The sequence below is a fragment of the Agelaius phoeniceus genome, chromosome 26 (genome assembly GCF_051311805.1).
Source record: "Agelaius phoeniceus isolate bAgePho1 chromosome 26, bAgePho1.hap1, whole genome shotgun sequence".
NCBI lineage: Eukaryota > Metazoa > Chordata > Aves > Passeriformes > Icteridae > Agelaius > Agelaius phoeniceus.
This window is the reverse complement of record NC_135290.1, coordinates 2,701,694-2,729,356: the sequence shown is the minus strand read 5'-3', so window position 1 is coordinate 2,729,356 and position 27,663 is coordinate 2,701,694. Positions and strand designations below refer to the sequence as shown.

At 45.8% G+C, this 27,663-nt stretch overlaps 3 protein-coding genes and 1 long non-coding RNA gene across 7 annotated transcripts in view; 1 reads left to right on the top strand and 3 right to left on the bottom strand.

Annotated features, from left to right (window-relative positions):
• LOC143695767 (uncharacterized) overlaps window positions 1-27,663 on the top strand; it is a 151,668-nt gene that overhangs the window by 60,754 nt on the left and 63,251 nt on the right. The window lies entirely within an intron of this gene.
• LOC129130829 (keratin, type I cytoskeletal 19-like) lies at window positions 6,010-10,332 on the bottom strand. Of its 2 annotated transcripts, none has more exons than XM_077190877.1 (8): window positions 9,447-10,332; window positions 8,517-8,599; window positions 8,207-8,363; window positions 7,854-8,015; window positions 7,565-7,690; window positions 7,247-7,473; window positions 6,669-6,697; window positions 6,010-6,301 (listed from the first exon to the last, which is right to left on the bottom strand). In XM_077190877.1, exons 1-8 carry the CDS (start codon window positions 9,903-9,905, stop codon window positions 6,282-6,284), a joined length of 1,263 nt encoding a protein of 420 aa, XP_077046992.1. In that variant the 5' UTR covers window positions 9,906-10,332; the 3' UTR covers window positions 6,010-6,281. The 2 variants fall into 2 exon arrangements, with proteins under 2 accessions (XP_077046992.1, XP_054505384.2); XM_054649409.2 differs by having other exon boundaries at window positions 6,612-6,697; window positions 9,447-10,331.
• LOC129130830 (keratin, type I cytoskeletal 19-like) lies at window positions 14,462-18,441 on the bottom strand. Its single transcript, XM_054649410.2, has 8 exons — window positions 17,580-18,441; window positions 16,725-16,807; window positions 16,376-16,532; window positions 16,023-16,184; window positions 15,734-15,859; window positions 15,415-15,641; window positions 15,161-15,249; window positions 14,462-14,731 (listed from the first exon to the last, which is right to left on the bottom strand). The coding sequence occupies exons 1-8, from the start codon at window positions 18,012-18,014 to the stop codon at window positions 14,712-14,714; spliced, it is 1,299 nt and encodes a 432-aa protein (XP_054505385.2). The 5' UTR covers window positions 18,015-18,441; the 3' UTR covers window positions 14,462-14,711.
• Window positions 21,114-27,361, bottom strand: LOC129130955 (keratin, type I cytoskeletal 17-like). The gene is made up of 8 exons (XM_054649661.2): window positions 26,669-27,361; window positions 25,817-25,899; window positions 25,219-25,375; window positions 24,456-24,617; window positions 23,979-24,104; window positions 23,537-23,763; window positions 21,747-22,111; window positions 21,114-21,301 (listed from the first exon to the last, which is right to left on the bottom strand). Exons 1-8 carry the CDS (start codon window positions 27,359-27,361, stop codon window positions 21,276-21,278), a joined length of 1,839 nt encoding a protein of 612 aa, XP_054505636.1. The 3' UTR covers window positions 21,114-21,275.

Here is a 27,663-nt window from a genome sequence, read left to right as displayed (position 1 = left end):
TTCATTTCTGCCTTTGCTTCCATCAATGAAAATATGCTGCTTTTTCACATGCACATTTTGAGTCTCCATCTCTTCTCTTGCTCACATGAACTTTTTCCACCCTCCCCACTGATCATGTCACAGGCCCTCTTAAGATCACAGCTTGGGATGTTTTTCTCCCCTTTTAAAGATCAGAGGCATGAAGTATTTGCAGCTTTTTAATTCAAGCACAAAATTTTCTATTTTTTCTTTTAAACTTCCTTGTAGGAAGAACCAGGGACAACAAGCTCTGATCTGCAGCTGGTACCAAGGTAACTGCAGTTGGTTTACCCAAGATACAATTCTTGGCTGTCTGACTTTTACAGCCCATCATAAATCTTTTTTTTTTTTTTTTTAATGCTCAAAACCTGGCATTGCTATGTATTCTGTGAATGTGCCAATAGATTGTGAGACAAGAATGCTGCTGTGCTGAAGAGGCAGGTCCCAGCACATGCACACACAGCTGTGAGTGGCTTGAGAAGAGGGAATTTGCTGAAAATGATTATTTTTGTGAAGTAGAGGGATTGTAGTGAAGGGAATGCATAATTTCTGCACTGAAAGAGGTGAGAAACAAGGTTGTGTAAGGGTTCTGTGTTAACAGAAATTGTGAGAGTAAGACACAGGACATTTCTGTCAGGGCTCTGGTTTGTTCATGGCAGGACAGAAATGATGGATCAATGATTTGAGCTGACCTGGAATGATTCCTGCCCAAGCTGCTGCAGTGCTCTTGGGGCACAGAATTTAACGTCTCAATGATTGCCATTTATAGAACATTTAAACAGATTGGTATGAGGAAAATAAATAGAAGATTCTCCTGAAGAGCTCAAGCACTTTAACTGGGAGCAGTGTAAATATTTCACAAATCCTTGAAACTGGCTGTGGTGTGGAAATGCTTCATTATTGTCCCTGTTTCCCTAGAAACATAACTAACTTTAAACTCCTGACTCCTCCATCATTCCAGAACTCTAATGATAAAGCAAATAATGGAGTAAAGTACCTGAGACAGGAAAATAAACCAAATTTTCTTATCGTGTGATAAAGATTGTGTGGGAAGGAAGGCTCAGTTGGGGCACCAAGCCCTGGGGAGTGCAAGCCAGCTCACTGATGTGCTTTCACACTTCCTTTAACCTGTTATCTGGCTGGTAAATCTCAGCAAGGTATGATTGGGCTGGAAACTATTATTTGGGAGTCAAACACCCAACTGACAGGAGGATGTGTTCCAGAAGTCAGGTTTCTGCAGGCAGCAGCAAAGGCAGCGCAGGGGCTCTGCCAGAGCCCAAGGGACTGAAGCTGTCCCAGGCTGGGGAGCTGAGGCTGTTGGACTCCTGCCATGGCCTCTGCATGCTGCACTCAGGGAGCAGCCCTGGGGCTATCCACAGGGAACTTCCCATACACCACATGGAAAATTCCTGCTCAAAAATAAATCCTAGACCTGGGAGGGACACACAGTAGGATGGGGCTCATAGCCCAGAGCTGAGCTGTTCTATTCTGTTCCCATCAGTAAAGCATTGGTGTGTCTATTATTTATATCTCTGTGCTCATATATTTACATGATTTTACTTGTATTTATAGACTTATATATTATTATTTCTCTTGTTAATTTTGTAAGAATATATTCTGATCACAGGAGTAAGCCACAGCTTCCAGTAAAGGCAGAGATTTGACTGTGCAAGCCTTAAACATTAGTTTAAACATTAGTTCTGGGTCTAATTGGAAAACAAGGAGCTCTCTTAGCACCCTCCTGGTGGATCCTTGGTTTAATTAGAAAACAAGGAGCTCTCTTAGTACCCTCCTGGTGGATCCTTTGTTTAATTAGAAAACAAGGAGCTCTCTTAGTACCCTCCTGGTGGATCCTTGGTTTAATTAGAAAACAAGGAGCTCTCTTACTACCCTCCTGGTTGATCCTTGGTTTAATTAGAAAACAAGGAGCTCTCTTAGTACCCTCCTGGTGGATCCTTGGTTTAATTAGAAAACAAGGAGCTCTCTTAGTACCCTCCTGGTGGATCCTTGTATTTGGGCTTTCCTGATCCTACTGCTGGTTTCATGCTCAGTATTTCTTGACAGGAATTCTCAGAGCCTGAAGATCTCTGGTGGGGCTCAGTGAGAAATTCCAACTGTAGCTCTCTCTATGAGGGCAAGTCCTGCAGCCTCTGCTTTGTGGAGCTGCTGCCAGGGAGGTGCTTTTAACATTTGGTCCTCATGGTAGCTCTCAGCCCATGGAAACCCCTTTGGAGCCCTGCTCCTGCCTGCCCTGGCTGGTCACACAGCTTTAAGGGAACAAAAGGGGATTTCTCAGTACTTTTGACAGTTTATGCCTCTTTATAAAGGACTGTGTTACTCATGTTTGTGTGTACCAGGAAAGTCCCTTCCTGGGCAGTCCTGGCTGCTACCTTAACTAAGAGCCCTGGTTTTCCACCAGACTCTGACACCCATATTCAGCTTTAAGTCTTCCTTTAATTAAAAACTGGGGTTTGTGGCAACTGCCTTTTGTTTTGGGCAGCCCACCGCCAGCAAAGCAAGTGACCAAAGTGCTTTCTGAGTGCTTTTTCATGCTTTCCTAATGGATTCAGCTTATTTAATGACTGAGAAAAATCTGGTGACATGATTTCTAACAACATTTTCGACAGAAAGGAGTTGTTGGAATTTATTTAAAATCTTTATGTGTGTGTGAGTGCTGTGAACTTTTGGGTACAGCTGTGATTTTCAATAGTCTGACATCAGGCTGTGGGAAAGCACTGGACTAAGACTGGGAATGTTGTCAGAAAATGCTGATTGCTGAGGCTGTGGTAGCTTTGATGCCAGCCCTGCATGGGCTGGGAATGCAGGTGTGTGCAGGGAAAGGTGTTCCCTGGAGCCAGGCTTGGCAGAGCCACGGGAGCGTGGGCTCCCAACTGCTCCATTAGGAGTAATTGCAGCGTGCAGAAACCTCTCTTTAGGCACTGCTAAAACAGCTCTGAGAGTCAGCTCCAGTGGCATTTTTGGGGTTCCCTGTGGCAGGAAGGAAATGATGAATCTGACTCCATGTTTTAGAAGGCTAATTTATTATTTTATGATATTTTATTATATAAAAGAATACTATACTAAAACTATACTAAGGAATAGAGAAAGGGTACTTGCAGAAGGCTTAACAAGAATGATAATGAACACTCGTGACTCCTTCCAGAGTCCAACCTGACCATGATTGGTCATTAAGTCAAAACAATTCACATGTTGGATAAACAATCTCCAACTCCAACACAGGAGAAGCAAATCAGATAATTATTTTATTTTTTCTCTGAGGCTTCTCAGCTTCCTAGGAGAAGAATCTTGGGCAAAGAGGATTTTTTCAGAAAATATGACAGTGACAAGCTCTGCTGTGCCTGAGACTACGTGTTTGCTGTCACTTGTGCTTTATCATGGAATCATGGAATGCTTTGGGTGGGAAGGGACCTCAGAGCTCATCCAGTCCCACCCTCTGCCACAGGCAGGGACACCTTCCACTAGAACAGGTTGATGCAGGCCATGAACACCTCCAGGGATACAGCAGCCACAATGTGGAAACACTTAAAGAAATTCCAATGTTTGTTGGGATTAGCACTCCAAAGTGTTATATGTGATGTGCAACCTAACAGAAATTGTTAGAGAGAGAAAGGCTTTTCCTGCATGAATTCTCATACTTATTTAACTTGGCTGCTGCTATTTTTCATGGCTATGGTGGGCTGGTAAATGTCAGAAATATCACAGGAGCAGCTTCCTTTCCTCCTGCTGTTTGTTACAGGCACAGTGAGTCAGAGTTTCTTTTCTCATTCCTTGAGTCGGTGGTGGGCCCAGAGGGAACTCTGCCTTGTCACCTCTGTGGTTCCATTTCCTTGTAGCCAGGAGTGCCAGAGCCTGGCAGGACTGTGCACAAAGGCACCAGGAGTAGCAGTGGGCAGCTGTACCTGTCCATACCTGACAGCTGCCCTGGCAAATGGAAGCATTGCTGTGGGTCTCAATTCTGTGTGTCAGAATCCTGATGCAGAATGAAGCCCCTTGGAGAACCCAGTCCACTCAGTTCTGGTTCTTTTCTTGAATTTCTGCCCATACAGACATTTCACCCTTTGATCTTCATGAAACCCCCTGAAAATGTTGGATTTTCCACCTGGACATGATTCATTCCCAGAATTGAGTCACCAACCCTGGGATTTGGGGCCTGGGAAGCGGCAGCGGCACAGAGCGCCCCCTGCAGGCCCGGCTGTTAAGCACAGCCACCGACTCCAAGGGGTGAAATAAAAATAAAACCGTGCCGATTTTCCTCTTAATGAATCTGTGCTTTCCTTGTACGATCCGTGTTCCAGGCCTGAGGCTTTAATTTAATTTTGGGAGTGTTTCGAGCAGTTTGTGTCACAAAACCTACTTGTTGTTTCCTTAACTGCCGTCAGAGGATGCCAGGGAGCCGACCCAAATGGACGGACACTCTGTCACCCACAGATAAATCCTGTCCCTGGTACGGGGCTGTGGGACACGCCACTGGAGCAGGATAAGGCTCAATAACAGCATTCCCTCATGCTGCCACTGCAAACGTGTCCCACCTAAAAGAGAGCAGAAGGGAAGCAGGAGACTCAGGAATGTTCCCAACAGGCAGCCTAGAGCACAAATGGCTCCTTTCTGGGATTACAGACATTCTTCCTAGTTAAACTGTGCCTAAAAACGTATTTGATCCCAAAGTCCATTATAGCTGGTTAGTGCTGGGGGGGGGTTTGGGATAGTCAGCATTGGTTGATAAGAGAGAGGAGTAAAAGGGATCATAAGGCAGAAGAATCTCTGTTACTTTTGCAGAGCAGAAGAGTCCTGTTGTGACTCCAAGGAGTGGCAGATCTGCTTTGACATTACAAACCTTTGTTTCCCATGGAAATATTTTCTCTGACTCATCCCTTTCCTGCTGTGCTGAGAATTCAGCCTGGATTGTAACATGGAACAGTTTGATGTATTTTAAAATAATACCTTGTTATCCAAAATGATGATGTTTTACCTGTCCTGACTCTTTGCAAACCAAAGTGTAAGTGTAAAGCTGCGTGACAGGATAAGAAATGTCGATGATTTAGGAGGTGTTCAGGGAACAATGGAGCCTCTGAGACCCACCCAGGGTCTGGGGCAGGGCAGCAGTGGAGTCACTCCCTGCTATGTGGCCGACCCTGTTCAGCAGCTTCCTTAGCCCTGCAAATCAAACACTGAAATGCAGATTTCTCTGTTTGAAATGACTGAGATATTTCACCCGTTTTATTCCTCTGTTGAGCCCAAATAAGCTGAGTGTGGAACACGAAGTGGGGCAGGTTTAGTGACAAAGCTTGAACCTTGCCTGCACTGTGCCATTCTCCACCCAGAGTTCCACACAGCACAGATCTGGGAATGACCCTATGGGATATAGGAACACACTCCTCCATCTGGAACTTCCAGATAAAAGACTTGAGCTCAGATTTTCCAACATGTCAGGAGGAATAATCCCAACAACTAAATGTTGGGTTAGTAGAACTTTCATACTCCTCACTCATTTCCTGATCTAACCCTTTCCTTAGCTGATAAAGATTAGACAGAGCTCTCACCCAGAAGCTGGCAGAAAGGGCTGCCTAAATAGGACTTCTTGTTCTTGTTCAGTGACTAAGGAAAAGTGATTTTGATTTGACAAAATTTTCATGAAATTTTGGGGTTATTTAATCCTGATTTTTCACTTCAGCTGCTGAATTGGCAAATCAACTACTTGCACACCCCTTGCAACACATTCTATGAAGAAGGGGTTCCCTCTCCCCTTTCTGTTCCCCATAGGTGTCACCCTTGAGTTTAATGTGGATGTGTTTCTTCATCTCCAGGATTTATCCAGTCATCATATGATTTAGAATTCACGTATTTCTTTGGAGCCATATTACACAATTCATGCAACCTTAATTTCTTTGTGTGCCTGACTTGTTACACCTAAGTGTAAATAGAATATTAATATACCAAATAGACTGCTGGACACAGAGTTTTCTTTGCATTGCAGAAAGATAAAGCTTTATTCAAGGAATTGTTGTTCAGTAGAGAACCAAGTGCACTGCAGAAACCTGTGTGTGAGCACACTGATCACAATGCTGGACAGGATCTAAAGGGAGGGGTAGATAGTTTTAGGAAAAGCCTAGTAATTATGAAATTTGATTTCATGAATAGCATTTGGAGAGCAGTCTGTGCATGGCGTAGGTCACACCACGCTGAGGGCCGGCTGCTCCCACGGCACCGACTGGATCAGGGAAGCCCAACAGGTCACTGGCATCTTAACACACTCTTGACTGTCCTGTGGAAAGAAAGAAGAAACCATGGCTCTGATAGGGAAACCAAGAGTCTCTTTGCAGCACTGACATTTCAGATCCATCCACCATTTAAATATTCATTTGTTAGCAAAAGCATGGGAAAGGAGCTTAGCCTGTCTCTGGAATTGGAGCCAAACCACTTTGAAATGAAGAGCTTTGATTGTGAATGGTTTAATCCCTGCTGCAATTGCAGATGTGGAAACCATAGCACAAGGTTGGTATTAACAGGAAAAGGAATGAAACACAAAATGTGAAAGCCATAAGTTTGGATGCTCTTTGAAAGATGTTTCTTACCTGCCTTGTCACTAGATTGACCATGACAGTAGGAACTAGAAGAGTGGGAGGACATACCTCCTCCTTGGAGAGCTCCTTGACATGATCTGTAAAAGGAAAGGAGTTTTAATTAAGGGAGCAATAAATACATACTGACATCATGTGCAGTGAATGTAACAACTCAGCTTTTCCTGGATCTTGCAAATGTATTTTTATATATATTTTTTCATTTCATTCAATTCAGCTGTATTTTCCTAGAAAATTGTAAAAGCAGAGACAGAAAGAGACTGCTGCAGTAAAATTCTTGTACTCTCACAGTCCAGCTGTGCTTATTTGTCTGCTGAAAGAAGGAACTTCATTACAATTTGGTTTGGCACAGTGATTCCTCTCATGGAATTCACTCTGTGCAAACAGGTCAAGAGGAACTGATTAACTCAAAACCTGGCAGTAACAATCTGCTCTGTGTTTCCCTTGATGTTTGATCTGATGATGAGGTTTTTGATAGACGCATTTCAATGCCGATGCTGTGAATAAAAGTTGCTGAACTTAGATTTCAGCTAGAGACAAGTAAAATATTCTGCTCTATCTTCTGTAAGTGCCAAGAGAGAAAAGCTTGTGATAAAATTGGTGCCCTTATTTGCGAACAGAGAACATACACAAGATCCTGCTGCCCCTCCTGCAGCAGCGACCGGTACTGCTGGATCTCCTGCTCCAGGCGCATCTTGATGCCCAGGAGCATCTTGTACTCCTGGCTCTGACCCTCGATCTCACAGCGGATGCTGCCCAGCTCCTCCTCCACGGAGCAGACCTGCGCCTGGATTTGTTGGAGCATGCGGCCGTAGCGAGACTCGGTTTCTGCCAGGGAGTTTTCCAGAGAGCTTTTCTGGAAAGGCAAACACAGGAGGTGAGGAGCAGAGTTCTACAGCTGCCTGCCCGTGCCAGGGAGGGAAGGGCCTGCAGATGCTGCTGTGTACCGTGCTGAGCTGTGCCTGCAGCTCGATCTCCAGGTTCTGCATCTCGCGCCTCAGCTCGCTCAGCTGGTGGCTGCTGGTCTGGATGTCCTGGCTGCTGGAAGTGACCTGCTGATTGACTTCTTGGATCTGCAGAGTCAAAGCCCAGAGACACTTGCTGAGCCACAAGGGAGCAGATTTGCTGAATGAGAGCTCACACGTGCAGGGAGCCTCTCCCTTTCAGTCAGTCCCGGTACCAGGGTGTCTGGGCTGTGCCACCAAAGGAGACTCCACTCTGGACATTGCTACATACCTTGACTTCATACCACTGCTCCACTTCCTTGCGGTTCCTTGCAATGATCTGCTCATATTCATCTCTCAGGTCATTCAGGATCTTTGTCAAGTCTTGTCCAGGGGCAGCATTGACCTCCACGCTCACGTCGCCACCAGTTTGGGACTGGAGCTGCCTCATTTCCTGCAGGGAGTGCAGAGAGAGAGACAAGAGCACACACAGGTCATTTGTTGTGCTGGGGCAAAGCACTACAAAGGGACAAAGGAACAACAATCTCATGGCATAAGGTGAAAATCACTTGATATGTGATGATGGGGGCCATAAAGAATCAATGGATTGTGTCTATGGCTGTGCTATTTCTCATTGGATCGTACCTCCTCATGGTTTCTCTTGAGAGCAGTCAGCTCATCCCTCAAGGACTCCAACTCAGATTCCAGGGAAGACCGAGTGCTAGTGAGACCATCCAGGATGTTTCTCAGGCCATTGATGTCAGCCTCCACGGTCTGACGGATGACCAGCTCATTCTCATACCTGTACCAAAGGAAAGCAAAGCATTGCACACTCATTTCATTTCGATGTGTAGGCTTGATCACACCACTTTAGACAGGGCTTCATCCACCTGCATTCATGAGTCTCATAAAATTTGTGACACAAAAGAGGCAAGGTTCACGGGGAGCTACTCACTTCATTCTGAAGTCATCAGCAGTCATCTTGCTGTTGTCAATGTCCAGAATCATCCTGTTGTTGTCCACAGTGGCAGAAATAATCTGCAAAAGGGGAAGGTGGACAGGTGTCTTTCTGTGTTCTAGATTTCCAGAATCTAGAACAGGTAGAACACTCTACCAAAGAACACTTTGATAAAAAAAAGGGAAAAGCAGAAAAAAGACACAAAGCTCTGGTAGAGTGTTACTGATTGTTTTATAGAGTAGTGCAGGGGCCTCAGAAAGTTCCTCAGTTGCCATGCCATACAGACTCATGTGTGCAAGGTTTTGGCTTTCCAAAGATTTTGCTGAAAGAGTATATTGATGGGGGGAAAGAACAGAAGAACATTTATTTTGGGAGATGGCCAAGCCCCATGGGGTTCTGCACTCTGGGTGTAGGAGGCAGCGTGGGCTTTGCCCGATGCTGTAAGTCATCTCATTGTGAAAACAGTTGATTGTAAGGGAAGAACTCAGTTCTTCACCTATCTGTAGGAGTGTGAAGGGACAAAGGGAGCTCAGATCCTTCCATCCAGGTGCTTTGGCTTTGCACTCCCATCCAGCTGATGTGGCTGGGAGCAGAGGGAAGCACTGCAAACCACACGTGGCTGGTTTGGAGGCACCTGCACAAGGTGGGATGTTCATGGCGTGAGCCAGCGTGTCTGTGGCTGCTGGAGCTGCTGGTGCCTCGGGCTGTGCCCTGCTGCCTGGGGGCTGCTCTGAGGGTTTGCTCAACCAGGGGATGGATGGGAGGTGCAGCTCAGCAGGTTTGTGCCTGAGGTACCACCAGCACGGCCATCCTACAAGTGGTAGAGCCCAGTGATGAGGACAGAGGGAGGAAGAAGAAGCAAAGAGGAAGGAGGAAGGCCTTAGAGGAGAGAGGAGCATGTGGGAGATGGAGCCAGGATGATCCTACCTGATTCTGGAGTTGTTCGATGGTCTGGTAGTAGGAGCTGTAGTCCTTGGAAACGCTGGGAGCTTGTTTCCTGTACCACTCGCGGATGTGGTGCTCAAGCTGAGCGTTCTCTTCCTCCAGCATGCGCACCTTGTCCAGGTAAGAGGCCAGGCGGTCGTTGAGGTTCTGCATGGTGACCTTCTCATTGCCGCCGAGCAGCAGGTCCCCCCCGGGGCCGCAGATCCCCGCAGAGCCCCCGCCGAAGCCCCCGCCGAAGCCCCCGCCGAAGCCCCCGCCGAAGCCCCCGGCCATGCTGCCCATGCTGAGGCCGCCGCCGTAGCTGCCCCCGCCGATGACGGAGGAGGCGTAGCGCCGGCAGGACACGGAGGAGCTGCGGCCGCTGCTGCCCCCGCAGGCACCGCCGCCTCCTCCTCCGCTCCTGTACGAGGTGCTGGACGTTCTCTTGATGCTGCAGCTCATGGTGAAAGGAGCAGATGTTCAGCTGCAGGTGCGAAGCTGTGCACAGCGAGATTCAGGAAATCAAAGTGCAGCGGGCTGTCCTTGCTGGTGGCTCTTTATACCTGCCCAGGTGGGTGTCACCTGCCAGGCAGTCCAGCTTCCCATGGGGCTTGCCAGCCATAGTGCTCATGCAGAAAGTGATGTGCTAAGGGGAATTTCTTTTGGGGCTTGGGACAGCCCTCCCCCCAGGTACTGGGTTTGCATGCTGATTCACCCCAAGCCTGCACTGCAATTTCGGGTGGGTGGCTGTGAGTTAGATTTTGTTGGAGATATCTCGTTGCTGGCTACTTAGTGAGTGAGACTCATTTTAATAGTTGTTCTTTGTTCTTTGGAGTAATTTTCTTTTGTCCTCAAAACAGGTGGTGAAAGCACCACCTAATCACTTTGCTTTAATTTCAGATTTGGAGAAGTATGAACTCAAACACCCTTCGTGTGAGGCTGGTTCAAATTCTCCTCAGAACTGCCACTTCTGGAAACAGAATCTCTTAAGAAGTTCTGTTTTAGGTCAGGATCTAGAGTTCAGGTTTTTTTTCCCTAGAAAAGAAAGCTCACAGTGGGCACTGTCTCTCAGAGTACTTAGTGGTAAATCACAGTGGAATGAGCTTAACAGCAGCTGTGTTATTTCTGTTCTCACCAAACTCTGGTGGTATCAGTTACAGGAAATTCTCCTGTCTCATGCTCTGGTATGCATGCAGTAATGCCATTTTAAAGTTGTGAGTTTTTAAACATTTTTGTGCATATTTCCAATCACTCAGAGGTTATCTTAAACTGAAATATGTACATGAAGTCTCTATGGCTGCATTGGCTGTATCCTGGGAGAGAAGAGGACTTGGCTTGGCCAGATAGAGGCTGAGATTGTTATCAGTTGGTTCTTGAGGAAGGAGGAACCAGGGCTCTTTGAAATACAGAACAATCCTATAGTCCATGTAGGAAAGGGCACAGTCTGGATTTGAGTGTGTTTGGGCTAGAAACTAAGGGGAAATTTTTAACTTTGAGAGGCGGAAGGGTCTTGAAGAGTTTCCATTGCAGGAGCTGTGGATGGAAGAGAGAGTTTCAAATCTGATCTAGTCAATCGATGTTGGGGATTTTACCCTTGTATAACAGAGTCAGCTGGGATGACCTTCTAGATCCCCCTTACCTTCAGTCTTTTGTCCCTTTGTGCTGCACCACTGCACCATGTTGGTAAGGGGGCAGATTGTGGTAAGCCCTTCTTTGGAAAGGAAATTTTGCCTTTAAATAACTTTAGGAAAAGGTAAATTTTAAGCCTGAATGACAAGGGGTCTCATTATGTGAGGGTTGAACTTTGATGGAAATGCATCTCTACTTGGAAGTTATAATTTACTCATTTTTTTGTGGTTGGTTTCTCCATTTATGCTGTTACTTACACACACCCTGCAGTTGTGGCTCAAGCAGGATTTTTTTTTTTCTTAGCCACAGTGATTATTAGATCCATAAAGTTACTAATGTGTTATGGCTGACTGAAGGATCATGGAAAACCATTCACCCTCTTTCTTGACACACCACCACCCCCATATCACAGAGCCTTTGATCTACATAATTATGATTGTTGTTTTATTGGTAGCTCTCTAATTATCCACACGTCAGAACCAGGTGCTTTGCATATGTTATTGAGACTGAGTCATCTTTATTAAAAAATAAAAATTATTTTCTCACAGGGTGTGATTCCTTAGTCATATTTTCCTCATTAGATTGTTGAAATGCACTTTTATTCTCCCCTATGAGAAGTTTATTGCTGATTGGTGTTAGTGCCAGAGGTGTTGATTTTATATCTCCTTCTCAGCATTGTTGCATCACAAAACCCGGCCCAACAATTTCTGACATTTCCCAATGCTGTAATTTCATTCTGTCACCAGGTGCCTTTTCTCTGTCTCTCTGTTCCTCTCCTCTTTTTTGAATAGGTGCTCTAACCATCCTTACTTCCATAACTGCATCCCAAACATTTAATCTCTAGACTGTTCTGTAATTTGAGGGTATTTCCTTGTCTCCATGTGCATTTCTGGCCACTCTCCTGTGGCTCTTGGCCTGAGTTGGCTGTTGTGAGTGAGTTTGGACCTGCTGATTTACCTCACAAGCCAGGAGAGCCAATACTGTTCAGGAGCCATTACCTTTCACGATGGACAAGCAGGTCAGACATGTTCTACTGTAGATGTTGAGGCTCCTCAGCCATTCAAAGGCACTGTAAGAGCTTTGAAATCACATTTTCCTCTGGCAGACCCTTTGCTCATAGTGTGCCCCATGGACCTCTGCACATCAGAAGTTTGTTTGAAGTACGAGTGCTGTGAATCCTTTCCCAGTGCTGTTTACTCACTGGTGAAGTTGGATGTTCCAAATTGGCAGAGGAGCCAAAAGCAGCCTGTGGTTTCCACAGAGACTGTGATGCCATTACTGGATGTATGTCTTCAGTCACACTAGAGGGAGAGAACAATCCTAGATACAATTACTGGTAATTAATTGTTTTACAGTAAATGAGTCAAATGTGGTCTTGGTAAGAAGAGCGCAACTCCCAAGAGTTTCATCAGGAACTCTGTTTGTGCATTCCTCATCCATTGTCCTGCAGCATCACTCAACCTGAGCATTTGCTCAGCTCATTCAGAGCTATAGGATTTCATTTCACTCAACCTGAGCATTTGCTCAGTTCATTCAGAGCTATAGGATTTCCACAACCCCTCATTCTGGGCTCATCTTCCTCTTATGTCACTCCATGCAATGGGCTCATAAACTTGTGTATGTATAGACCTACAGAAAATCCTATTAAGTGTGAGCTATTTTAATTCCACAGCTGATCTAAATCATTACTCATAGTCCTTCCTACCACTGAAAAAGGACAAATTTAGAGATGCTTCCCAAGGGAAATTAAGCTGTTCCAGCAGAAGGATCCTTTCCTGTTCCAATTTCTCTCTTCCTGCTTCCATGCGCTCCTGTTATTGATGATGGCAACTAATTGAATTCTAAATTCCTCAGTTATAGACATTTTCTGTAGTTTAAGGTTCAATAATCTGGCTTTAAAAGATGTCTCCTTCAGCTGCTTTGGGTACAGTAAACACAGCTGAGACCTGAGTGAGCTCTGGCAGCCTCTAGAGACAAAAGTCATGTTTGCATTTGCTTTACATCACTTTCTATACAGTTAAAATCTGAAATGAGCTTTTTATTAATTGTAGACAGGCTTTTATTCACACAAATTCCTGATGCTGGACTGATAAAAGTCATTTTTTCAACAGAAGTAGAAAATGTATACTTTCTGGGCACACTGCAGGCTGCAGTCAGGGTGCTGTGCTGGCAGAGGCATGTGGTTACTGAGAGAAGACCTAAACAAAATCAAACTCTTCTATGTTGGTTGTTATGAGAAAATGTTTAATTGCATTACCCTAACAGATCTATCCTTAAGTGTGAAATGAAATGGGAAATACCAGAAACCAGGTTTAATCAGTGGGAAGGGACAAACAGGCACCTGTAAGTGATACATGGTTGATTTCATGTATCTGGTGCACAACAGTCAGGGACTGAAAGGGGCTTCACTGTGATCTTCAGAAAGCAAAATACATCTAAAGGAGCTGCCCTAATTTAGTATTGCTGTCTCATCTCTAATTTTGTTGCATATTTTATGTTCTTAAGCAGTAAAATATAGAAAATACCTTCAGTGAAAGGAATGTGTCTCATTTCTCTTAAGGCAGAGTATCAGCCAGCTCTGTGTACTAACAGAAATTGGGTTCTTGGTATTAGATCAGTATTTAAATAGAAATTTCTATCATAAACACTGGAATGTTTTTGGTGCATGACACTGAAGGGAACAGATCCATTGTCTTGCTGTGTGTTTCTCCCAACAGAAGTCAGCAATACGTCATTCTCTGTGCAACAGAAGGTGTAGAAATACTTGTGAGGAAGCCCCTTCATACTGGAAGAACCTCTCCTGAGTCACACCTTCCTTCCCACAGTACTCTGGCTGTGATGAGATCAATGGACTCAGATAACTCACAGTAGTACCACTGGGCACAGTTTAGTAAATTAACAGTTAATCTCCTGATAGTTACCCATCATTTGTATTTTCTTTCTCCTTTCACTCACATAATTCATTCTCTTTAGTACAAGTAGCAAGGCAAGGGGCCAGAAAGCAATCCCTTAGTGACCATTAAGAAACAAAATTGTAAATGGTTTTTAACATCTCAGGAAGGAGAAAAATTGTGACGAGAACTGACAACAAGATTTCTCTTTGCAGCCTTATACCTCTTGCTTGTGAAGAGAGAGTTCTGCCAGCCTCACCCAGCAGTTCCCCTCGGCAGAGGCTGGCTGTTGTCTCACCCCACGCAGCCATGGTCACAATTCCTGGTATTTCCTTTCACTCAGTGCTTCTATCCCAGCACTGTGTCCATTTTCCTAGTGCAGAATGGACTGTTGTGAGATCATGTACCCAGTACAACTCCACAGCCTGTATCTACTGGATGATCTGGATAAGTACCCCCACGAGGTTGGTTACATTTATTTTCTCAGACATGTTGTGATTTGAATTGCAGACATAAAGATTTATTAGAGCAGAGTTACCAGCAGAGTGTGAACCCTTTAACAAAGAATGAGTTGCCAAAGACAAGTTGAGTAAGCCAAGCATTGCAGGGAGGAGGAGGGGGTGCTGGGGCAGGTGACCAGGCTCTTCCAAACCCTTCCCTCGGCCGAGCTGCAGAAACTCCCGGGTGTCTCTCGCCGCCCACGGTCGGAGCATCGCAGCCGGGCGGTGCCAGGGTCTCTCCTGCTGCTCTAGCACACTCTTGACTGCCCTGTGTGAGCACAGAGCAAATCACTGCCTTCAGGGGAAGTCTGAGCATTCCTGCTGAGTGGAATTCTTACGCCTGACAGTGTTAGCAGCAGAGGTGCAGAGGCTCCATGCCCAGCAGCACCCCGGGTGCTTTGTCAGAACTGTATTTTTTTATTATTCCAGTAAGTATTTCCCATCCCATAAAGTTTATTTCCCATCCCATAAAGTTTATAAACTGTATTTTATATTTAGGCAGAGGGAAGAGCAGCACTTGCTGTATTTCAACCCCTGATTCTGCTGCAGCAGAGTAATGAGGTTTCTCACTCCCAGGCTAATGGACCTCGGAATCTTTCCCACCCAAACTACAAACCTTTTTCTGAGCAAATACATTGTAGCTATTGGGGCAGATGTAACCCACTAATAATGACCTGCTTACAAAGTATTGACTTACCTGACATTTCTCCACACTGGGAATGAGAGAAGGAAGCAGAATATGACTGGGAGGATTTTCCACCTCCTTGGAAAGCTCCTTGGGAAGTACTGTTAAAAAAAAAAAAAGCCAACAGAGAATTCATCAAAACCTACTAACATTGGATATTCAATTGAAAGATACGTTGATGTAGCTTCAGGGACAAAAAGTCTCTATTGGCAAATAAGTACATGAGGATTTCTTTTGACTTGCTTGCTATAATATGAAATACATACACAAGATCCTGCTGCCCCTCATTCAGCAGTGCCCGGTACTGCTGGATCTCCTGCTCCAGACGGGTTTTTATCCCCAGGAGCATCTTGTACTCCTGGCTCTGACCCTCCATCTCACAGCGGATGCTGGCCAGCTCCTCCTCCACGGAGTTGACCTGCACCTGGATTTGTTGCATCAAGAATCCGTAGCGAGACTCGGTTTCTGCCAGGGAGTTTTCCAGAGAGCTTTTCTGGAAAGGCAAACACAGGAGGTGAGGAGCAGAGTTCTACAGCTGCCTGCCCGTGCCAGGGAGGGAAGGGCCTGCAGATGCTGCCCACGTACCGTGCTGAGCTGTGCCTGCAGCTCGATCTCCAGGTTCTGCATCTCGCGCCTCAGCTCGCTCAGCTGGTGGCTGCTGGTCTGGATGTCCTGGCTGCTGGAAGTGACCTGCTGATTGACTTCTTGGATCTGCAGAGTCAAAGCCCAGAGACACTTGCTGAGCCACAAGGGAGCAGATTTGCTGAATGAGAGCTCACACGTGCAGGGAGCCTCTCCCTTTCAGTCAGTCCCGGTACCAGGGTGTCTGGGCTGTGCCACCAAAGGAGACTCCACTCTGGACATTGCTACATACCTTGACTTCATACCACTGCTCCACCTCCCTGCGGTTCTTCTCAATGATCTGCTCATATTCATCTCTCAGGTCATTCAGGATCTTTGTCAAGTCTTGTCCAGGGGCAGCATTGACCTCCACGCTCACATCGCCACCAGTTTGGGACTGGAGCTGCCTCATTTCCTGCAGGGAGTGCAGAGAGAGAGACAAGAGCACACACAGGTCATTTGTTGTGCTGGGGCAAAGCACTACAAAGGGACAAAGGAACAACAATCTCATGGCATAAGGTGAAAATCACTTGATATGTGATGATGGGGGCCATAAAGAATCAATGGATTGTGTCTTTGGCTGTGCTATTTATCATTGGATCGTACCTCCTCATGGTTTCTCTTGAGAGCAATCAGCTCATCCTTCAGGGACTCCAGCTCAGATTCCAGGGAAGATCTAACCAGAGTCAGGTCATCCATGAGATTTCTCAGGCCATTGATATCAGCCTCCACGGTCTGACGGATGACCAGCTCATTCTCATACCTGTGTCACACACAGAGACAGAGAAATGGGGAAATGAAATACTGACAGTCAATAGCACATATCTTTCTAAGATCAGTATTCCAGTAAAACAGGATGACTCAGTAATACCACCCAGGGCAGTCCTCCCTTGTCTTCCTAGATGATGATAAGAGGGATTTGACAGACATGCAAGGTTCACAGGGAGCTACTCACTTCATTCTGAAGTCTTCAGCAGTCATCTTGCTGTTATCAATGTCCAAAAGCATTCTGTTATTGTCCACAGTGGCAGAAATAATCTGCAAAAGGGGAAGGTGGACAGGTGTCTTTCTGTGTTCTAGATTTCCAGGACAAGCAGAAAGAAGGCTCTAAGTTTTGGTAGGGTATTAATGAGTGTCTTAAAATTATTTCTTGCAGTAGTGCAGGGGGCATATGGAAGGGTAACAATACAGATTTACTTTTCAGTGAAGCTTGTGCTATCACAGACCATCCTGCCAATTCCATGCTCTTCCTTTTCTCAAGTCAGAGACAGCCCTCATGAGTCCCAAAGAGAGTTTGCAGCCCTTTCTATATAACGTGCTTCTTCACAGTATCTGTTTGATCTGTTTTTTTGGTACTGTGTGACCTGATTGTAATGGAAGACATCAGTCCTGTCTGCAGGAATGTGAAGGGACAAAGAGAGCTCAGAGCCTACTTTGGCTTTGCACTCCATCCAGCTGATGTGGCTGGGAGCAGAGGGAAGCACTGCAAACCACACATGGCTGGTTTGGAGGCACCTGCACAAGGTGGGATGTTCATGGCGTGAGCCAGCGTGTCTGTGGCTGCTGGAGCTGCTGGTGCCTCGGGCTGTGCCCTGCTGCCTGGGGGCTGCTCTGAGGGTTTGCTCAGCCAGGGGATGGATGGGAGGTGCAGCTCAGCAGGTTTGTGCCTGAGGTACCACCAGCACGGCTGTCCTACAAGTGGTAGAGCCCAGTGTTGAGGACAGAGGGAGGAGGAAGAAGCAAAGAGGAAGGCCTTAGAGGAGAGAGGAGCATGTGGGAGATGGAGCCACGTGTGTTGGGATGATCTCACCTGATTCTGGAGTTGTTCGATGGTCTGGTAGTAGGAGCTGTAGTCCTTGGAGACGCTGGGAGCTTGTTTCCTGTACCACTCGCGGATGTGGTGCTCAAGCTGAGCGTTCTCTTCCTCCAGCATGCGCACCTTGTCCAGGTAAGAGGCCAGGCGGTCGTTGAGGTTCTGCATGGTGACCTTCTCATTGCCGCCGAGCAGCAGGTCCCCCCCGGGGCCGCAGATCCCCGCAAAGCCCCCGCCGAAGCCCCCGCCGAAGCCCCCGGCCATGCTGCCCATGCTGAGGCCGCCGCCGTAGCTGCCCCCGCCGATGACGGAGGAGGCGTAGCGCCGGCAGGACACGGAGGAGCTGCGGCCGCTGCTGCCCCCGCAGGCACCGCCGCCTCCTCCTCCGCTCCTGTACGAGGTGCTGGACGTTCTCTTGATGCTGCAGCTCATGGTGAAAGGAGCAGATGTTCAGCTGCAGGTGCGAAGCTGTGCACAGCGAGATTTAGGAAATCAAAGTGCAGCGGGCTGTCCTTGCTGGTGGCTCTTTATACCTGCCCAGGTGGGTGTCACCTGCCAGGCAGTCCAGCTTCCCATGGGGCTTGCCAGCCATAGTGCTCATGCCAAAAATGATGTGCTAAGAGGAATTTTGTCTGAGGTAAGTAAAAGGCATTACCATTCAGTGCAAATATGTCTTAGTTGATTCACATCGAGCTGCACTATAATTTAATGTGGGTGGCTCCTTGTTGGATACTTTGTTGAACAATGTCGTATGTCTGAGTTTCTGTTAATCTGGCAATATTGCGCTGGTAACGGCAGCTAATGAAGCTTCTGCTTCATTGTCTGTGGTCATTACTTTTTATGCTTTGAAACTCAGTAGCTCAGTTTTAGTCTTCCACCTGAGATCACAGACATGATTCATAACACCAGCAGCCTCCAAGGGACTCTTCATTCATTGATTTCTTTCAAATTTCATCAGCTTTATAGGAATCTACTTTAATGCACTGAAATTAGAATTTTGAAGACTGCATTCCCATGTCTGTTACAGAAGAAGACTTCAAATTTTTCACTCTGTGTTGAATAAGATCCTGCTGGCATTCAGCTTTCTCTGAACATACAGCATGTGGATCACAGTCTTTTTTCTTCTTGAAGAAAACTCTGTGTAACAGCCACAAAAGTAACATTGTGCAAGTAAAAAGATATTAAATCTTTTCCTCTCAAAGAGCTCCTAATTTTATTGTAACGGTTTTAAATGGACTCAGAGGAAATTGAGAGAAGAAATATTTTACTTAGCATATTTTCACGCTCTATTTAAATAGTAATTTCTCAGAATACGTCCTTGAATTATATAATACAATGAAAAAATAAGTTTGATTAAAACAGCCAAAGATTAGATCTGAGAAAATATCATCATTACCTGAGCTCATTACAGGGAAGGGTGTTTTGCAACCACGACAGAATACCTTGCACCACCCAACAGAGAGTCAGAAATCCTTGTGTACTTTTTTCCACTGCCCGTGCAATAGGGAAAGGCAGTGAGTTGCTTTTTCCATCTTTATTAATCAGGCTCCTGTGAAACTGAAAAAAACCTTGAAGAGAAACAAACTTTCTGATTTCCAGCTGTGCATTAAATATCAGCATTGCAGTTCTACAGAAGAGTCACTGGGCTGTGCAAAGGAAGCACAAGGAGCTGGTGGGACCTGCTGTGAATTGCCACATCAAAATCAGCTTATCCACAGAGAAGGAGCATGGATTCAACCTAGAGGTGTTTCAGGAAGAGGTTCCATATTACAGAAGAAGGAATAAGCCCACTCCTCTCTCTGGCTGCAGCTGTGCAGGTTTGTTCACCCTTGGTAGCTCTGTTACCCCGAGGTGGCACCGGGGCTGTCCTGGGCTGGCACTGCCTCCATTGAGCATGGGGGGAGCTTCTGGCAGCTTCTCACCAGATTTCTTCTCAGAAATCCCCCTGTATCCCCTGCTACCCAAACCTTGCCACACAAACCCAAGACTGTGCCTTATGGATGTAAAATGATCTTGGAAATCCTTCCCTCCACCGGGGTCTCTCAGTAGCTGCTGTCTGCATTCTGTTTTAACCCCTTCTGGACTTCACTGTATGGTGTGTAGCACTTAGTGCCTGTGGGGCAGCAATGTAATGAGGAGTTAGGGAAATAAATACTCTTCCAAGGTTAGTTTAAAGCGTGGACTGACATCAGTGGAGGTCCCTGTCCCTCTCCCTGCACCTGTAGGAGGTGACAATGCAATTCCCTCCCTTAGAGGGCTCTGGAATACCCACAATTCTTAATCCTCAGACCATCTATCATGAACACCATGGCTCTTTATGGCTGGTGTGTATAGTCCAAGTTTCTAAACCAAAGAAAGACAAATAAGCATTACTAGAATCTCACTGTTCCTGTTGTGTGTCCTTGGCAGCATTTATGCAGCACAAACTCTGTTAACAAGCCTGCAAAGGCTCATTCCTGCCAGCACAATGCCAGCACACTTTGGCTTGGTGTAAGTCAAGAGTTTCTGTTTCCCTGAATGGTTTCCAAGTGCTGAGATGGCAGTGTGACGTGTACTTCTGGAAATCAGTTTTGTGTCTGTTCTCTCAATCCATACTTACGTGCATCTGTTGTGTTACTCAGCAGTGCTGCTGCTCTTGTGTGGAACTCACATTTTGTTTCACTCTCAGCTCAGCCCCAGAGGCCTCTCCTTTGTGTGCAGCCCTGTACCTGCAGCTCAGCCTGCAAGGTTGTGCGCAGGTGAGATGCACCCTCCCCTTGGGCAGCCTCACTGGAATTTTGGCCCCTCAGTTGCTGGGATACACTGGTAGCTGTATACAGAGGTGAATATTCCAGGCCCTTTTACATGTACTAAATTTCTCAGAGGTCAAAGGCAATTGCTGTCAATATTAACATTTTATGGAAATGAACTTTGTGAAGTTCCTGAAAATTATATTTCCCTTTCACTTCCTATCATTTCAAAACAAGATCCCTTATCTGTGCATTTCCAGGTTAAACCAAGGAGCACCCATCAAGGTTTTGTGAATTGAAACATTGGTTTCATTTTACAACCACATCTCTGTAATCATTCGTGTTCCTTTGTGGACACTCATGTGCTACCAGCACCATTAGAGTCATTGAGCACTGAGGTTCTGCAGCCCCTTTAGGGTTGATATTCATCTGCTGTGTCTCAGAACTCAGCTCCCAGGAATATCTGACACGTTATTAGAAAACAAAGGCGCAACCCAAGAAGATTCTCATCTGCCCCTACTGCTCAGAAATTGTGTTTTAACTCTAAATTTTGTTATCAACTACTGGAGTGTATAATCAGCCTCTCTACCTGGAGGTGTGTCTTGGCATGACTTTGTGTTTTCTAAGTGTTTATACCTGCAGAAGGAAAGAAAAACCCCATACAGGATTCTGGTTGCATTAGACAGAAATTAAATTTTATTAGAGACATTTCCCTGATTCAGAGCAACCTGAGTACCAAACGGGTTGGATCTGTAAAGCAGCAGTTTGAGTGCCAAGGACCAAAGCTGCAGAGCGTTGTGGGCAGAAGCAGCACAGAGCATGCAGGGCAGGGGGAGAGGTGGCATCTGCACCTCCCAGGAACTGTTCAGAGCATCATCTTTCCTTGGGAGCGTGGGGAATGCAGCGGATTTGGGCCAGTTTCTTTTTGAAAGGTCTTGTGCTGGAGGATCCTTGATGTAAATTCTTAGTCAAAAGACTTTCTTCCATATCCTGTTTAGAGACAAAACAAGTATGAACTTCATCAGTCCTGGCACTGAATGTCCAAGATACCAGCATCCCCTAGACATTAGGATTATGTGGGAGTGGCCATAAGCATTCCAAAAGCAAAAAGGAAAACTCCAGCATGGCACAAAGGCTACAGGATTTATGCGATTCTGCAAAGAATGAGACAGATGGAAAAAAACAGCTGAGGTTAAACTACAAGATCAGCTGATATCACCTACAAAGTGCAATAGAAATGGACTGTGTGCTCTGGAAGTGGAGTTTTGCACACAAAGAGGAAAGAATTGTTAGTAACAATAAATCTAATACTTCCCAGAAATTTTAGTTTACCCTCAGTACTGTTTGCCTCTGGAAGAGTATGTTGGTATAAATTAGTGCATAAATTAGTCAGGATGTGACTGACAGAACACTATGCCCATAGCAGAGTTCTCACCTTGGCTTTCGCCGCCACTCCTGCAGGCCTGGGACTGGGAAGATGAGGAGTAGGAGTGGGAGCTGCTGATGCCTCCTGAGGTTCTTCCTCCTCCTCCTCCTCCAATGCATCCACCGCCGCTTCCACCTCCCATTCCTCCACTTCCTCCTCCCATTCCTCCACTTCCTCCTCCCATTCCTCCTCCACCACTTCCTCCTCCACAACTTCCTCCTCCTATTCCTCCTCCCATTCCGCTGCCACCACCTCCATATCCACCACTCATGCCACCACCTCCTCCTCTTCCTCCTCCAGAATAGCCACCACCTCCAATTCTACCACCTCCCATGCCTCCTCCCATGCCTCCTCCCATGCCTCCTGCTGGGATTCTGCAAAGAGAGAAAAAGAAGGGAAAAAAGAATTAATCAACAGCACTTTGCCATCCAAAAGCCATTGAGTACATCTGCTGCCCAGGAGCCAGCACCTCTCTGGGCCATGCTACTGGTTAGAGCCCAGCACTGCACAGCAAAACAACTGAGGCAGTGCCAAAAATTATCCCCTCTGTCAACTTCAACTTGAAAAGCAAGAGCTTTTGCTTTTCCCACATTCTGCCTAGGGATTCCTTGCAATATTTAGCACATATATCAATGTATGGCTCAAAATCAGAATGAAGAGACTGAAACTTTAGCTGCTGTTTCAGGCACCATTTCCAAGAATAAGCTGGAACACTGCATAAGTGAGGCTGAAGTAGCTTGAACTTTCAGAAATTTTTATAAAGGTTTGGAAAACTTTGGTTGGTTTGGGTTGGTTTTTGTTTTGCTTACAGTCTTTTCCTGCCTTTTCAGTTCCTGGCTTTTCTGGAACCATGTAGGAAAGACATTTTTGTGCTGTTCTTGTGAGCCAGTGAAGGCTTCCTGAAGATAAGGAAAGCCCCATATGTCTCTCAAGGAAGGTACCAAGGCCATCTTCATGACAATGTGAAGAAAGAGAGAAAGTTACAAGATATGGACTTTAGTTGGCTCACAGAGTGATGTGGCTTCTTTTCACCTATTGAGAGTTTTGTTTCTTTTTCATGACCAATGGGCAGTGTATGTGTTTGTTAAGCAAATGTAAATACTCTGTAAAACTATAAAGGCAACATGTTGCCTTTATAGTTTTACAGAATATTTACATTTGCTTAACAAACAGAACCAGGCTCTCTTACATGAGTTTCCTTGTCCAGCCCCAAACTGGTAGTTCAGAATTAATGTCATGGACATATTTTAAGAAAATCCTTTTGCTAGGATCTTTTTCTCCTGAGAAGCTGAGAGGCCTCAAAAATGAAATGTAAACAATAATTATCTGCTGCTATGGAATGCGACAGGTGCATCTTTGATTGGTCTCATGTGGTTGTTTTTAATTAATGGCCAATCACAGTCCAGCTGTCTTGGACTCTCTTGTCAGTCACAAGATTTTATTGTCATTCCATTCCATTCCTTTCCTTGCTAGCCTTCTGATGAAACCCTTTCTTCTATTCTTTTAGTATAGTCTTAGTATATCATTTTCTTTTAATATAATATATATCATAAAATAATAAATCAGCCTTCTGAAACATGGAGTCAAGATTCTCATCTCTTCCCTTGTTGGGGTTGCCTACAATTTCTGCATTAATTTTTCTTCATTTGAGTTACATTCTGAACAGAATGAACTATCTCACACCTGGGAGGCCATTGGCCAAGACAGCTGCATCAGCCTCATTTCAGTACAAAATCTGCTTTGCAGATGTCCCCTGTTACATTTCCTGACCAGCAGTTGGGTGTTCTATCAGTACGTACACAAGATCCTGCTGTCCCTCCTCCAGGAGTGCCCTGTACTGCTGGATCTCCTGCTCCAGGCGGGTCTTGATGCCCAGGAGCATCTTGTACTCCTCGTTCTGGCTCTCCATCTCACAGCGGATGCTGGCCAGCTCCTCCTCCAGGGGCCCGATCATGCCCTGGATCTGCTGCAGCTGCATGTTGTAACGACGTTCTGTGTCATCCAGGTTGGACTGCAGAGAGTCTATCTGCAAAGGGAAAACAAAATGCAGGGCTTATGGGAATGTGGTGGTTTTAATTTATTTATGTGGGTAAACAGATCTTCACAAATCCTCAGAAAAAAGGGTATCATTGAAGGTAAGTAATCCAATATCCCATTCTCCTTGGGTGGATTACTTGCTGGCTGTAGCTCTTCTTCTCACATACAGACTGTGTCACAGGTAAAGCAAATGCCTTTCCTTACCATGCTGATCTGTGATTGCAGCTCAATTTCCAGACTCTGATATTCACGCCTCAGCTCAGAGATCTGCTGGTTGCTTGATTGTATCTCCTGGCCACTGGAGTGGACTTGCTGATTAACTTCTTCCATCTGAAAAATTGACAACCGAAATTGAGGCATTTTTTATAATTAGAAAACATTGTGGGGTTATCATAAAAACATCAGGAAATCAATTAACAATAATAAAGATTCCATGCCGACTGTTTATTTCCCACAAGCCACTCTGCCAACACCCTGGTAATTCACTGGCTGCTGGAACACAGAGGCTCTACTTGTTTTACCACATAACTGATATTCCAGGACTGACCTGTTGTAAGAAACTGCCTAAAGTAATTGAAAGTTATTGTCCCTTAAATAACATGACAAGTTGCCTTTTACCAGCTGTAAATAGGTCCAGTACTTTGTGAAGGATTTAATCACCAAAGCCTGCCTGTGCTTTACCTTGGTTTCATACCAGCTCTCCACCTCCTTCCTGTTGTTCTCAATGAGCCTCTCGTACTCGCAGCGCATTTCATTCAATTTTTCCATTAAGTTAATGCCAGGAGTAGCATTGACCTCCACATTGACATCTCCACCAGACTGGCCTTGCAGTCCTCTCATTTCCTGAAAAAAAATCACAAAAACCCCATGAGGTTCTCAAAGGGTGAAGGTAAGGAGGGATGGCATCAGTTCAAATAAAGGGAAGGAAAAGGACATGGATCCTCATACAGCTCCTGACTTCAGCAAAAGGACTTTGCCTGCCCTTGCCATGGAACAATTCTTATATTCCCAAGGCTCCGGTGCTCACAGCCAGGCACTGCATGCATGGTGACCCTGGCACTGCCTCCACAGGGTTGTAAGGAATTCTATGCAGTGTACACTTTGTGGGAATCTTTTCTTCTCAGTGGGAAATCTCATTGAAGAGAGTAAAATGCTTTCTTTTGACTCCTCCATATAGTCTATCCAATTTCCCTTCCATGAGTTCAGCAAGCAAACTGTAGTTTGTACTGAAAGCCATTCATGCCCCTGGTTTCATGTGTTGACCTGGTGTCTCATGACACCAGCTGTGGGCAGCTATGCTCTCTGCACACTCCTCAACATCAAAGCTGGCTTGTGTCAAGTTGGGTGATCAAAACCAGTGGCCAAAACCTGGTTGCTGCTGGTGGAAAAAACAAGGGGAAATTCATTGAGTTGCCTTTAATTATTGAAGTGTGAAGAAACTTACCTCTTCGTGGTTCTTCTTCAGGAAGATCAGTTCCTCCTTCAGGGACTCAAACTGTGTCTCCAAGTCAGATCTGGACAGAGTCAGTTGATCCAAAAGTGGGCGTAATCCATTGATATCACTTGCCACACTCTGGTGGAGGGTGTATTCAGTCTCATACCTGAATGACAGAAAAGAAAGAGTAAAAGTGCTGCCAGACCTCTTTGTTTGGTATCTCAGTTATGGACAGTTCCCATCTTACATCTCTGGTCAATTCCTAGAAGAAAGGACCCCATTCCCTTTCCATCTCCAATAGCTGTGTTTGATTTCAGTCCAGTTTCTCTCTGTGAGATTTATACCATGAGGATTGTGCTTATAAATCTACATGCAAGGATGGAGAAACTTAGAATGGAGTCCCTTAAATGTGTCCCTTCAAGAACTTGTCTGGAGAAGAATAATAAGGAAAACCCAAAGCAATCCTTCTCAGAATGCTTTTCCCAACAATTCTCTATCCTGTGATTGTAGCCAAAAGTCTCCAGCTTCTACAAAGATTAATTGACAATGCAAACTCATGGGGATAAAGGGAGGCAAAGTGGATGGAACCAGAAAGGGAGTGACTCACTTCAGTCTGAAGTCATCCACAGTCATTCTGGTGTTGTCCATGTCAAGAAGCATCCTGTTAAGGTCCACATTGGCACCAACAATCTGAAATGGAGAGGGCAGGTGTTATTCAGTCAGTTGTCTTTTCAGTCTGATGTCAGAGACAAGAAACACCTGTACACAAACACCTTGCAGAAGGGATTTATGGCAATGTCAAGCCTTCAAGCCTGACTAGAGCTGCAGGAGCTATTGAGAGAGATGAGTTTATTGCTTCCAGATTAAAAAAGTGCCTTTACTGGTAAATATCCATTAAAAATACCTTGTTGGAAAGAATAACTAAATAAACTCCTCATATTTAATAAAGCAAAACCAACCAAACAAAAACCCCCAACCCAACCAACAAAAAACAGCGAGAAAGCAGAATTTCCATTACTTTTGAGAACAGCCATGTTCACACAAGAGATACATGACTGTTAAATGGCTGAGGGCTGGAATGAGACTAACTGCATATGCTGGCTCTCCTGTATATTCATAAAAACATCCAGTTAATATGGCAATAATAGCACGACACAAGCAAGGCTGAAGTCTGCTGTTAAGAGTGAAGAACGAGCGAGCAGCAGCCCAGCACTGAAGGGAGCATGGCACAGGACATGTGATGGGGCACTGGTGCTGATCTGCCACTGCACCCAGCAATGCTCCCTGCACCAAATACACGTGTGGTGGAACACACAGACAGCAGCTGGTCCCCACACCACTCTGCTTCCTGACTAAAGCCCAGGAAGGGGAATATCACCCCCAACGGGGGCCTTGTGCTGCACGAGGAAAGCGCTGTTCCAATAAGAACCTGTTCTAAGTTAATCAAAGTACATCCTACCTGGTTTTGCAGCTCTTCAATTGTCCTGTAATATTGGCTGTAATCCTTGCTCTGAGAGGGAGCTTGGCTTTTGTACCACTCCCTGATCAGCTGCTCAAGTTGGGAGTTTTCCTCCTCCAAGCGTCGCACTTTATCCATGTAGGACGCCAGGCGATCGTTGAGGTTCTGCATGGTCAGCTTCTCATTTGTGGAGAGCAAGCCAGAATCCTCCCCAAAGCCCATGCCACCAAAACTGCCTCCTCCATAGCTGCCACCACCACCAAAGCCACCACTACCCCCAAAGCCACTGAATCCACCTCCACTGTATCCACCACCTCCATAACCACCTCCCATTCCCCCAAAACCACCCCCTCCTGATCCAAGTCCTCCTCCCATGCTTCCACAGCTCATTCCTCCTCCATAACTACCACCACTCATTCTCCCCCCATAGCTGCTGCGGCTGATCCTGCCACAGCTGCCACTGCTAAAGCCCCCCCCATAGCTGCTCCTGGAGCCTCCTCCACCAAAGCTTCTCCCAGAAAAGCCCCCACTGCCTCCAGAGGAGGTGTATTTTCTTGAGGACATCGAGGAGTATCCACCAGACCTACCCCCTCCACCACCTCCACCACTGCATCTTCCACCACCACCACCTCCTCCTCCTCCTCCACTGCTAATTCTGATGGTACTGCTCGAAGATTTGGTGCCACAGCTCATGGTGACAGCAGGCAAGAGTAAAACCGCAACCCCAAATTTAGCCGCAGAACCTGATAAGCTTCAGGACTGCAAATGTTCATCCCCAGCTCTCTGTATTTATACATTTGACACTGGGTGTCACCATCAGGGTGTTTCCTTCTCCCAGGGCATTTACCAAACTTCTTGTTTGTGCCAAGAATAATTTGCTGAACAGTATTTTTGTGCAGCTATCTCAGGCGATCCAGCCCACAGCTGGGCTTCTGAGGCTTGGTTAAGGTTGAACATCTCACTTCTTTTGGGTGACATTCTTTTCATTTAGTGGT

Coding starts and splice junctions, on each gene's coding strand:
- LOC129130829 (XM_054649409.2), bottom strand. CDS start 9,905: ATGAGCTGCAGCATCAAGAGAACGTCCAGCACCTCGTACAGGAGCGGA. Junction 8,600..9,446: donor TCGAACAACTCCAGAATCAG/GTAGGATCATCC, acceptor CCCCTTTTGCAG/ATTATTTCTGCCACTGTGGA. Junction 7,474..7,564: donor TGCAGGCACAGCTCAGCACG/GTACACAGCAGC, acceptor TTGCCTTTCCAG/AAAAGCTCTCTGGAAAACTC.
- LOC129130955 (XM_054649661.2), bottom strand. CDS start 27,361: ATGAGCTGTGGCACCAAATCTTCGAGCAGTACCATCAGAATTAGCAGT. Junction 25,376..25,816: donor GTGGATGACTTCAGACTGAA/GTGAGTCACTCC, acceptor TCTGTCATTCAG/GTATGAGACTGAATACACCC. Junction 22,112..23,536: donor GAGGGACAGCAGGATCTTGT/GTACGTACTGAT, acceptor CTCTCTTTGCAG/AATCCCAGCAGGAGGCATGG.
- LOC129130830 (XM_054649410.2), bottom strand. CDS start 18,014: ATGAGCTGCAGCATCAAGAGAACGTCCAGCACCTCGTACAGGAGCGGA. Junction 16,185..16,375: donor TCAAGAGAAACCATGAGGAG/GTACGATCCAAT, acceptor CACTCCCTGCAG/GAAATGAGGCAGCTCCAGTC. Junction 15,250..15,414: donor GAGGGGCAGCAGGATCTTGT/GTATGTATTTCA, acceptor TTTTTTTAACAG/TACTTCCCAAGGAGCTTTCC.